We start from the raw sequence: 13,298 nt of genomic DNA on the forward strand, positions 1-13,298 counted from the left end.
AAGACATGTGCCCACAACATAAATACTGAAAACACTCCCAGGTGGCAGGATGTACTGCTTCATGCCACACTGTTAACTTCTAACCTTGCCCTTCTCTGGGAGGGTATCCCCTTCAAATGCAGGATAAAGGCACCAGTATCAACGCGACTGTCCTTACGGCCTTTCCGAACACACCAAATAAAATGAACGCCCTGCCGTTCGAGATTGGCCAGGAGTTCATCGGTTTGAAGGATGCGGTCCCTACAAAAGAGACTCCCTGAATGATATTCAAAAGCTGGTTAAGAGCAACAGTCACCAGGATGTTGCCAAGATGGTCCACAGGCACGAAGGGCCACAGACTGGGCACCAGAAATAGTTTTGACCAACAGTGAACCTGATCGCATCTTACTCGGAAAGTCCATTTCACTGTGCTGGTCTTCAAAAGTTACCACTACAAATAATGGCTCTTTGGAGGTGAAAGTGACCCCCTGCGGTGCTGGTGCATACCAAATAGTGATGAAGGGGTTTCACCACAAGCCAATCAGCCTGGTCCTCTTCTCAGGACGTAGCCATGGAAAAGAAGGACATAGGGTTATAAGAAGCATTAGAAGATCCACTGTTAGCTAAAGAGATGGCTATAGAAGAATGGCCATCTTCAATGTGTTTTGCATGCAAAGCACCCACACCAACACCACCCACTCTGACTAGGGACTCTAACCACGGGCACCACCCAGCTACAGCAAAGGTTGTCAGCACGGAGGCCGTTGCCGGGAGTTCTGATGTTCCAGTATGATGAGCAACCACTCCTAGGCACACAAAGGAAGGCATCAGAAATGTGATCCCTGTGTTGTCGGGGGGCTCAAGCAAAAGAGAACATACTGATCCCGCCACAGGGTCTGGCTACCCTGTTGCCTATCTACCATTAAACGACAAGGCATCGAGGGAAAGCTGGAAGAGGAGGGAAAGCTGGAAGAGGCGGTAAAGCCACACATCAAAGACGCTAAGCAAAGTGTACTTCCCCAGTTTGCTCACACTGTGGACAAAAAATTTAGAACGGGAGGTCAAAACCCAAAGAGGGACAAAAATATTGCAAAGAAAAGGTGGAAATGAAAAAGCAAGAGAAACAAAAACTGGAAGGAATATAAGAAGCCAGGAGGATAACTGGACCATCATGACACTGAGGGGAACCAGGAAGTAAAAGGGAACGAATGAGTAAAGTGAGGGAGGGGCACGGGGAAGGGAGTGCAGCCAGGGAATGAAGAATGGGCCACATTAACTTAGGGCACTGTCTGTGCCACCCAATAACTCAGGAAAGAGGCGTGAGCCACCTTGGGGAACTAAAATGCGAGATGACACCTCTCAAATACAAAAACGTGCACACAGTTTAAGAACTGAACTACGAAATCACACACAAAAAGCTAAATACACTACTGGTCATTAAAATTGCTACACCAAGAAAAAATGCACAAGATAAACAGGTATTCATTGGACAAATATATTATACTAGAACTGACATGCGATTACATTTTCACGCAATTTGGGTACATAGATCCTGAGAAACCAGTACCCAGGACAACCACCTCTGGTGGTAATAACGGCCTTGATACGCCTGGGCATTGAGTCAAACACAGCTTGGATGGCGTGTACAGGTACAGCTGCCCATGCAGCTTCAACACGATACCACAGTTCATCAAGAGTAGTGACTGGTGTATTGTGACGAGCCAGTTGCTCGGCCACCATTGACCAGACGTTTTCAATTGGTGAGAGATCTGGAGAATGTGCTGGCCAGGTCAGCAGTCAAATATTTTCTGTATCCAGAAAGGCCCGTACAGGACCTGCAACAAGCGGTCATGCATTATCACCCTGCTGAAATGTAGGGTACTGAAGGGATCGAATGGGGTAGAGCCAGGTTGTAACACATCTGAAGTAATGTCCACTGTTCAAAGTGCCGTCAATGCGAACAAAAGGTGACTGAGACGTGTAACCAATGGCACCTCATACCATCACGCTGGGTGATACGCCAGTATGGCGATGACAAATACTTGCTTTCAACGTGCATTCACCGCGATGTTGCCTAACATGGATGTGACCATCATGTGGATGTGACCATCATGATGCTGTAAACAGAACCTGGACTCATCCGAAAATTTACGTTTTGCCATTCGTGCACCCAGGTTTGTCGTTGAGTACATCATCGCAGGCACTCCTGTCTGTGATGCATCGTCGAGGGTAACCGCAGCCACGGTCTCCGAGTTGATAGTCCACGCTGCTGCAAACATCGTCAAACTGTTCTTGCAGATGGTTGTCGTCTTGCAAATGTCCCCATCTGTTGACTCAGGGAGCAAGACGTGGCTGCACGATCCGTTACAGCTGTGTAGATAAGATGCCTGTCATCTCGACTGCTAGTGATACGAGGCTGTTGGGATCCAGCATGGCATTCCGTATTACCCTCCTGAACCCACCAATTCAGGAGCAGCAATGTCGCGATATGATAAACTGCAATCGCGACAGGCTACAGTCAGACCTTTATCTAAGTCGGAAACATGATGGTACGCATATCTCCTCCTTAAATGAGGCATCACAACAACGTTTCACCAGGCAACGCCGGTCAACTGCTGTTTGTGTATGAGAAATCGGTTGGAAACTTTCCTCATGTCAGCACATTGTAGGAGTCGCCACCGACACCAACCTTGTGTGAATGCTCTGAAAAGCTAATCATTTGCATATCACACCATCTTCTTCCGGTCGGTTAAATTTCGCGTCTGTAGCACGTCATCTTCGTGGTGTAGCAATTTTAATGGCCAGTAGTGTATGTAACTTGCTGCTTTGCTAGTGCATCACAGGTGGCAGTTGGCAACCAATTGCACAACTGTGATTCATCACTGGCCACAATGCAACACCATTCATCAGTAGTCTATGCTTCTGAGGCATGGCACAATTCCAGACACAGCAGTCCGTGCTGTGGTGTTAATGGCAGCCCGAGCATGGGGCGGTAAATCCATAGTCCGGCTGCTAATAGTCTCTGACAAATGGCGTGGGCCAAGACAGAATGCTGCAGAAAGTCTATTCCTTGTTCTCAGATGGCAGAAGCAGATATAAAGCATTTACAATGTGCTCAGTGCACAATGCAACAATCTCCCTCGTGGCAGTCAGACACAGTCGATCGGAACCTTCATAAGTACGCTCGCCCTCACATTCCCGTGCAGTCCGACATCGGGGCCACTGTCATATCCAAATGCCCCACAAATCTGGGTGGTGCAAGATTCGACCAGGTGGCCAAATAGTCACCCGCACTGAGCCCACTTTCCAACTCTGTCAGGTGGCAGTACTGCTATCACAGAGAAGTACGCAACATCTGTGTGTCCTTGACAGTGATCACTCAACATCTGATGCTGATCACACCTCTTTAAACCTATCTGGCCTGGTAATAACGCAAAAAACAAACCACACTAATGCACTCTGGTCACAGAGAGCACCAACTCATCATTTACCTACCAGACAATGTGTATACATGTACAAAGATACACTGATATCTGGCCTACGACGACAGATGACAACATAACAAAATGTATATCAAAATAAGAGATGCAAGACACAAAAAAAAATCAGAAATAAAAGTAATTTAATAAAAAACAGCCACCTTAATACAGAAACAGAAAGTGCAAAATTACACAGCAGGAATCATTAAGAATAAATGCAAGGTTCTGAAAGCACGCATGAGTTGGGGAAAGATAGATAGCACCTAGGAATATTAAAGATACCTTTGGAGAAAAAGTGTGAACATCAAGAGCTACGAGAACAAGTTAGTACTAAGCACTGAAAGGAAAGCTAAAAGGTGGAAATATGAAAAGAATATATAGACAGTCTATACATGGGAAACAAACTTGAGGACAACATTATAGAAAAAGAGGAAGATAATACGTGATACACGATACTATGTGAAAAATTCAACACAGCAATGAAATACCTAAGTGGAAAAAACACTGTCAGAGTAGATGACATATCCTCAGACTTACTGAGATTCCTGGCAGAGTCAGCTGTGATAACTATTCCTCCTGGTGTTCAAGATATACGAGACAGGCAAAATAACATCAAGCCTCAAGAAAAAATATAATAATTCCAATTCCAAAGACAGCATGGGATGACAGGTGTGAATACTACAGAACCACAAGTTTTAATAAGCCATGGATGCAAAACACTGACAATTCTCTTACAGAATAATGGAAAAACTTGTAGACACTGACCTAGCAGAAAAACAGTTTGGGTTCTGAAGAAATGTAGGAACACGTGAGGCATCCAATTATCTTAGGAGACAGGTTAAAGAAAGGCAAATATATGTACATAGCATTAACAAAAGCCTTTTACAATGTTTATTGGAGTACACTCTTTGAAATATTAGAGGAAGTAAGGATAAAGCACAGGAAGCAAAAGGCTATCTACACTTTGTGCAGAAACCAGACTGCAGTTATAAAAAGTCAAAGAGCATGGAAAGGTAGTACCAGTTGTGTAGAGAGTGGGACACGGTTATTGCATATCCCCGATATTCAATCTGTACATTGAATAATCAGTAAAGGAAACAAAGGAGTAATTTAGAAGGAAATTTAAAGCTCAAGGAGAAGAAATAAAAACTTATAGGTTTGCTGATCACATTGTAATTCTGTCAGAGACAACAAAGAACTTTGAGAGCAGTTGAACAGATGCTGAGTGTCTCAAAAAGAAATATATATAAACAAATATAAAACTTCTTGGACAGCAACAACATCCTTCTATAAGCCATCCAAGAAACAAGGTTGATGATCTAACAACGGATAGTGGAAACTACCCAAATTTTTAAGGCAAATCGGCAGTTAGAGTGCAAAAGTACAATCCGAGATGATACTGATTTTTAATGTTTCAGTGAAAGACACTCTGTTTTAACAATTAAATCAGAAAATAAATATTACTCAATATTCGAGGGTTGTGCACCAGTGAATTGAGATGAAAAGAAAAACAGAGACAAAATAAAAAATTTCCTTGAACATCTGGACAACAGGCTGCCCAAAGCTCACAAAAACAACATAGCAACCATGAGAGTGGACTCGAATGCCAAACTGGATAAGGAGACATAATTACGAAGAGTTATTGAAAACTATCCATCCAATAAGAGAACTCACTATTAGATATATGCAAGCCATTTGAGAGTTTCAAATTGATCATGTTGTCCCCTCAATACACAATTTTCAAGAAACCATGAACACTAGAGTCAAGAGGGGAATGGAAGTTTATTCAGATCACTACCGAACTGAGATCCACAGGAGACTTATTACGAAACATAAAATCATGAAACAAGCCGGTATGACTAAGAGAATTAATAATGAAACTTTAAAAGGAAAAGGAACATGATTTTCAAAAGATGTTGAATGAAGTAAATACTGATACCAACAGCTTTACAGAAACAATTAAATATATTGCATTTTAAACATCTCTACAGAACGAGCAAAGAAAGCACTGATGGTGGAATAATAAATGTGAAGAAGCACTTACACAAAAAAGAAACCATGGAACAGCTGGTATAGCACGAAAACAAGTAGTAATAGGAAAACCTGCAGTCTGAGAAGAAACAAGCACATAAAATTATTAAGACGATAAAAGGCATACAAAAGGACCAACCATATAAGAATACCTTAAAAATCGTACAGGAGATTATTACAAATCATTCAAGAACTATGTGTCTGGATACATTATGCGATCACTACGCTTTAGGAAAGAAAGTGGAAAATTCACACTTTACAATAAAGGAAACTAAGTTAGTACCAGAATATTTCGAAACACAACTGAACTGTGAAAAACTGACCAAACATCTGGAATTCCAAAATAATTTTCCAAATTAAAATTCAAAACCAACAACCATTGATGTGATTAAAATTTACAATAAACAATTAAAACACAAAAATCACCAGGTGAAGATGGCCTCATAGCACAAATTCTAAAAGGTAATGAGATCTAGGTGTTACAATTATAGAAGAAAACACCACATAAGGTCTGGGAAGCTAAAACGATTACAGAGGAGTTTCATTACTGGCCACAGAATACAAATTTTTATCAAAGGTTCTTTTGGACACGTTAAATGCTCAATCAGATAAACAAATTGGAGAGCATCAAGATGGATTTGTGAGTAGATTCTGTCTACAGCAAATTCTAAACCCTAAACAGATAAGAGGTGTATGAAAACATCAAATAAAAGTATAATGCTAATGTCTGTTGGTTTTAAAAAGGCTTATGATTCAACAGACAAGAGATCTTCATCAAAACCCTGAAGGAATTTGCAGTAGGTAGGAAAACTCTAGTAATAATTTAACGAACACTTTGCAAACACAGTATCTAAAATTAAATTTCTTTGACCAATTTCTAGTTCCTTCCAAACTGTATCAGCAGTCAGACAAGGAGACATTTTGCCAACATTATCATTCAACTGTGTGCTGGAAGAAGTTTTAAGAGAATGAAAACTAGAGGAAGAAAAACAAAAAGCTAGTAACTACATAAAGGTGGGTAGAGCAGAAGAAGCAATAAATTGTTTGGACTTTGGAGACAATCTGGTGATAATTGACGGAACCTCTACAAATGCAAAGTAAAGACTGGAACCTCTGATGGAAATAGCTGAGAAGGCAAGTCTACAAATCTCATTTGAAAAGATAGAATGTGTGATGAATTAAAGCAAGATTTTTTTTAAAAAAAGTGTGACAACATCAAGAAAATGGACAACTTTAAATATCTAGGTGAAAATATAAGCGTAAACAGTGAAAAAGCAGCAATTAATATCAGGAGTGACAAAACTGAAAGAGCATACATGAAAGTGAGAAATCTGTACAATAAAAAAAGTTTTTCTAAAGACATACAATTAAGGCATTATAATACAGTAGTAAAACCAAAAGTCCTCTATGGGTCAGAAATACTACTTCTATATGGATGCCTAAGGGCATTAGAAGATTTGGAATATGTAGAAAAAAGAATCCTGTGAAATACATAATGTCCAATCAAGCACAAAGATAGCTATTGGGTTTCGGGACAAAATAAGGAAATACTAGGTGTTCCAAAATGAGTATCAGGGTTTTAAGGCTGTGTTGCATTTATTACATTCACCTTACAATTATAAATAATACATCAAATGAAAGAGCAACTCAAATAGTTTTTCTTACAAGTGCTCAATGTGAGTACCATTCACCACACAACACACATCGAGTCATAGGCAAGTTCATCCCAAAACTTGATCAGTGTGCCTGGAGTAAATATTACAAGGGTTTCAGTTGTATTTCTTAAGTCAGGTAGACCAGCTGGTAGCAAAGGCACACACACATGAGCCTTTGTGAACCCTACAAAGGGGAAAATTGTGTGGACTCAGATCGGGTGAACATGGAATCCATGCAAGATGAGCTCTGTCATCTCGCCCCTTGCGGTCAATTCAGTGGTCGAGTGCAATGTCGTTTAATCAATTGTGTACTGAGTTAAGGGAGTGAGGTGGCACACCATGTAACTGCCAAATAAAGTTCTGTGGTTCAGCTTTTTCCAATTGAGGAAAGTGCCCTAGTTCTAGTGCCACATTCAACTTAAGGGCTTCTTGCTGAAACTGTACCGTCTTGCGGGGTTTTGCTGGCCCCCAGATGCACACATTATGTTGTGCTCACATTTTCACTTACGTGAAATGTCGATACATCACTGAAGACGGTATGATCCAGAAATCCTCATCATGCAGCAACATTTCGTTTGCATTGTTGGCACATACACCATATTCTGTAAACTTTACGGACTGTAACAACTGCAAACAATAAGGACATAGTTTTAAGTGTCTCCTTAAAAGTCTCCGCATAGATGTCATTGGAATTGCTAATTCACAACCAGTCTTCCAAACTGATTTCTTGGGGCTATGTGTGAAAGGCTCTCTCATTCGTTCAACACATTCTTCAGTCGTTCCTGGTCATCCTACATTCCTCCCTTTGCAAAAATAGCCTGTGTCTTCAAACTGATGATACCACCTATGGATGTTAACAACAATGGGAGGATTGCAATGGAACTTAATACGAAACACACATTGCACTGTAACAACAGATTTAGTTTTTGCAAACTGTAAAACACAAAGCTTTCTGTTTACTAGTCACCATCTTTGATATTTTCACTTTCTAATGGAAAACACAGGAATCAGTGTATGCACACAGATATAATTTTAAAAAATGTATGAGTTGCTCTTTCATTTGATGTATTATTTATAACTGTAACCTGAATGTAATGAATGACAAAAAGCGTGAAAACTCCAATATTCATTTTGAAACACCTGGTTTAGTCATTCTGCCCTAAAGGACAAGATTGTGACACTCTATGGTCATCTAGGCAGAAAGAAACTCCACACATTATTCAAAAACTGGAAAACACAAACAAAATGGGTGGGAAGGCAAGACTAAAAAGAACTTAGAAAAATATGCAGGCTGAACAGGAAACAAATTCAGACAAGAAACCAAGAGCTTCAAGGTTTTCAGAAAGCTAAAACAAGCAGAAAAGCAACTGATGTCAAATGGTCAGATGAGGGGAAAAGTGGCCATTCTGAGAAAACAAAAGTTTTGGGGGAATATGAAGGAAAAGAGAAATAGTTATATTCAATACAAAAAAAGTAAAACAAGGGGAATGGAATGTCACTGGTTTAAAGCATGTAATTTCGAGGGAATTTGGTCAGTAAATGATACACTGAAAGTACTATATGAGTTTTGCTTTTTGAGCAGTAAAATAACTGGAGACAGCAAAATTAGAGAGACTGACATTTGCAAGAAAAGAATTTCTGAAAAATAGGAATTTGTTAACAGCAACTTTAAATTTAAGTGCAGGTAGTCTTGTCTGAAGGTGTAGCCTCATACAGGAGTAAAATGTGGATGATGAACAGTTTAAACAAGGATAAAAGAAAAGTTTTTGAAACGTTTTCCTACACAACAATGCTGAAGGTCGGGTACATGAAATAACTACTGAGGAGGTGCTGGACCTAGTTGGAGAAAGTAAAATTTATGATTTCACTTGACTAAAAGATGGGATTGAGTTATACGGCATATCCTGAGGCATCAAGGAATCATCAATTCGGTAATGGCACTGTGAGGGGCAAAAACTGTAGACACTGCCTCTGCGAGTTGCATCAAACCAGTCTTCAGACTGACATAAACAGCAGCAGCCACTGAGATGTAGCACTTCATATCATTATGTTAAGTAAGAGACTGCAGTGGGGAGTCAGCTTCAGACAATGAGTCACGTTATCGCATGACACATGCAGTCTGATCCAGTAGCTAGTTGCAAATAGTTATTACTGTGGCCGAAAGATGTCATCTTCTTACAGACTAACAAATTGTCAAGTAGTCAAAACATACTTCAGAAACAAAACTGTAGTTATTGTTATTATTATGACCATCACCAATTATTGCTAATTTGTTTATTAACAAGAATGATGGTGTGAATGGAAAGTTAGGTATTAAATGAGTACTGTTATGTTAATTAACTGACCACATGTTAAGTATGAGTACTGTGACAGTACAGAGAAAGTGAATTCACATTGTACAATTAGACAGTTTATGAGACTGGGAAAACAAGAAACATATTATCATAATTCTGTTATTTAAAGAGGGAGTTATTTTGATACTGTGTAGTGTCAAAATTTGTTCACTTAGTAAACTGTTCATGAAAGTTATTAAGCTGTGATTGGTCAAATGTAAAAGATGCAGGCTTGCGTGGGTTAATACTAATATGAGATTGCCTACAGTATGTTTCAGCCAATCAGAGGACAGTACATTTGCATATATTTTGTGGGCTAAAGAACTGGTTTGTGAAATCTAAATAAGCAGTTTGGAGATCAGCCATCATCACATTCAGATGCATATATATATATAAGGAGCTCTGAACAGATATGATAATTTTGCAGAATAATGATTAAAACTTGACTGTGGAGTGCCGCAAAGTGGATACAAACGAGTGAGAAAATGAACACGTAAAATTCCAATTTTAATGTGTACTTTGTGAATAACCAAAATCCATGAGGCATGTCATACGAGCTGTGACTGCGAACTGAACAATCTTGGTGCTCACATTGTGTAATATCTGATTGAGCATTCTGTCACAGATAATCTATTTGGCAATGCTTTTGGTAATGGGTTCAGTTAATTACCATAAGCTGGCTATTATGAGCGACTTGATTATTGTGTACTGAAACTAGAACTCAAGATTATCACGGGCTTGCCAATACATCTAAGTTTTCATTCACAAACTACCTTTAATTAACCACACAGTCAATCTGATACTGGAAAATATTTTTTGCACCCACTGGATTTGTGTAATGGTACTGGTTCCGCTACAGTTTTTCCAGTACAAGAACATTATTTGTTTTTAACAGGGAAGTTGTGCAGACTGCACCCGTGACATTGCACCACGAAGAGTGTTCTGTGGGAAAATGAGAGAAGAAAAATTCAGAAGCAACAGGAATAAGGAGAAGAGCTACAATAATGTCCTGGAATGACAGAAAATCCAATGAATAAATATTGGAAGAGAAAAGGACATCAATTAACACAATACAAAGAAGGAAAACCAATTAATTCGTCACCTATTTCAACATTACAAAAAAATTAAAGAGATAGGATCAAAGCATCTGTATTACAAAGCGCTATCAATGGATTTACCGGCAGCAAATCCAATCACAACCAAACGGCAAAGATGGTGAGAGACAGTGACGACCGCATCGACAAGGCATTGCCTGTGTCTCTGAGGTGATGATTCTGAAAAATTTCTATGCGGCATTCTCTGAAACTTTAAAGTAGTTAGAAGTATATATGCTGCATAGGGCTAAAATGAGACTGTACTGAGAACTATAATGTATCTTAGCAAAACACGCTCACCGGCTCTTTCTAGAGCCCCGCCACTTTATTGAATAAATAGCAAGGTCTGATAAAACGTATCCAGATATGACAGAGAGAACGACCACTCGGCCATCCTTACTTGTGCGCAGGCTTGCCGGCATACATGCTGGCATGGTGGTCGCGCTCAACCTCATCGCGGAACCCACGGCCGCAGACGTCACAGTGGAACTGCTCGTGCTCCTGTGCGTGGCGGGCCCGTGACTCACGGTCTGGGAACGTCTTCTCACACACTGGGCAGTCGTATGTCCGGGCACCGGAGCCGTTGCCCAGTCCACCCAGACGGGTATGGGGCGGGAGCGGCATGCCCGAGGCCGGGGAGAGAACCCGAGGAGACGGTGCATTTGGTATCTTGGGAGCTCCCTGAAACATTAATAAAACTACTTACTTTCTCACAGTAGCAGCAGAGAGCTGTAACAGAAATGTAGACGACTATCACATAGTCACTGGAGAGACAGAGTGAATGTTCGTTGATTTGTCCACAGTTTTCTGTAGATCTAATCGAGAATGAGAAACCGACACAGAACAATTTTAGGCATAGATTTGAAAAAAAGGACAAGGCTATTGTAGAAAGTTAATCTGCATACAGCATTATCAGTGAACTAACACTATACTGCATAATGCTATTCGCCATTACAAGAATTAAAATTTACTTGAGTAAATTAGAAAGAAAGCCGGTACTTTGAAATAGCTACTGTGTTCTCAGTTATACTATACAGCATCTGTTTACAGTCTGTTTGTAAACTGACTGAAGTATGAGCAGGCAAGCCCCCCCTTTTTCTATCCAACTATGCCATAAGGAGCACTGACAGGATGTTCCCCAATGTCGTACCGGCCCTTCTGCAGGGTCTCTTTTAAACTTGTGGTGATGCAGTTCTCAGATATACCTGGGAAGGTTTGCTTTCCACTGAATGAATTAACAACATACGGACCACAGAAATTATTAGGTTGGTGCACAAGTTTGGATCATTTTTGTTTTGCGTGTTGGTATTCTAGTTGCTGTGGGTTTATTTATCAATTGTCACTTTTTATTTGTAGTTCACTGTTGCCACTTGAGTTTATGTACTGTCATTTTATCATTTGGAGATAGTGAGTGGAGCCGTGGACACTATAAAATGGAGTGCCAAGTAGAGAAATCAGAACATTTCTGATATGTTCTTCTGTCTGAGTTCAATGCAGGAGTGACAGCAGCAGTGGCAGCCAGAAAATTTTTTTCAGTACATCAGAATAACACCACTGGACAGAGCATAGCAAGAAAATGGTTTTCTCATTTTGAGGAGGATCGTTTGGACATTAGCGATTCTCCATGTTCAGGAAGACCTTCGGGGTTTGATGCAGATTGTTTAAGCACATTAATCCACAATGATCCACGTCAGTGTACTCAAGAATTGGCGAATATGATGAACTGTGATCATTCCACCATCATGCAAAATTTGCACGCGCAAGGAAAAGTTAAAAAAAAAAAAAGAATCAAGTGTATAGATACTGCCTGCAAGTCAAAATCGCAAAAATCAGCAGGCAGCCATACATGCATCTCTGCTTGCTCATCCTTAATTGGTTACTGAGCAACACTGACCATTCCTATCCTGCATCGTTACCAGTGGCGAGAAATAGTGTCTTTATGCTAACATAAGGAAAAGAAAAGAATGGTTGGGCCCATACAAAGCAGCACAAAGATAATGTTCTGCATCTGATGGAACATTAACAGTGCGATGCACTATGAGTTGCTTCCCCAAGATGTCACCATCACTGCTGACATTTATTGTCAACAACTGAGACATCTTGGAGATGCAGTCCAAGAACAACAACCAGAAAGGCTACTAAAATAATGCTACCACTCCACAATAATGTCCTCCTGCATTCTGCTAGACTGATATCTACATCTACATCTGCATGGACACTCTGCAAATCACATTTAAGTGCCTGGCAGAAGGTTCATTGAACCATCTTCACAATTCCTATAAGACTTTACAGGAGTCAGGATGGGAAGTCATTCCATACCCACCTTATTCACCTGAAATTGTGCCCGCCCTCATATTTTTACCTTTCTGCTCTTTGTCTAACAACATTCAAGAAACTTCCTTTCCAGATGAAAATGCACTCCAAACATAACTCAATGAGTTCTTTGCCTCAAAACAAAGTGATTTCTATGGTCATGAAATTGAAAAGTTACCCCAACTTTGGCAGACTGTTATAAATAATGAAGGAGAACACATTATTTATGACTAAACTCTGAGTTATATGTATCCGTTGTATTTATTGAACTTACAGAAAAACACTACGAACTTATGCACCAATCTAATAGTAAGCAGTATACTGACACAAGACATGCACACTGAAAGAATCACACATGCTGCATTGCACTGCTAGAGGAGAAACTGATTGTCAGTTATCCTTTGTGGCAGGTAG

The 13,298-nt window shown here is 40.1% G+C and overlaps 1 protein-coding gene across 1 annotated transcript in view; it reads right to left on the bottom strand.

Annotated features, from left to right (window-relative positions):
* LOC126424669 (zinc finger protein 672-like) overlaps window positions 1-13,298 on the bottom strand; it is a 125,975-nt gene that overhangs the window by 24,868 nt on the left and 87,809 nt on the right. Inside the window, exon 6 of the mRNA XM_050087399.1 lies at window positions 10,972-11,252. Within this exon, the coding sequence (XP_049943356.1) occupies window positions 10,972-11,252 (281 nt within the window). The remainder of the gene's footprint in view (window positions 1-10,971; window positions 11,253-13,298) is intronic.

This window comes from Schistocerca serialis, chromosome 10, assembly GCF_023864345.2.
Source record: "Schistocerca serialis cubense isolate TAMUIC-IGC-003099 chromosome 10, iqSchSeri2.2, whole genome shotgun sequence".
Lineage (NCBI taxonomy): Eukaryota > Metazoa > Arthropoda > Insecta > Orthoptera > Acrididae > Schistocerca > Schistocerca serialis.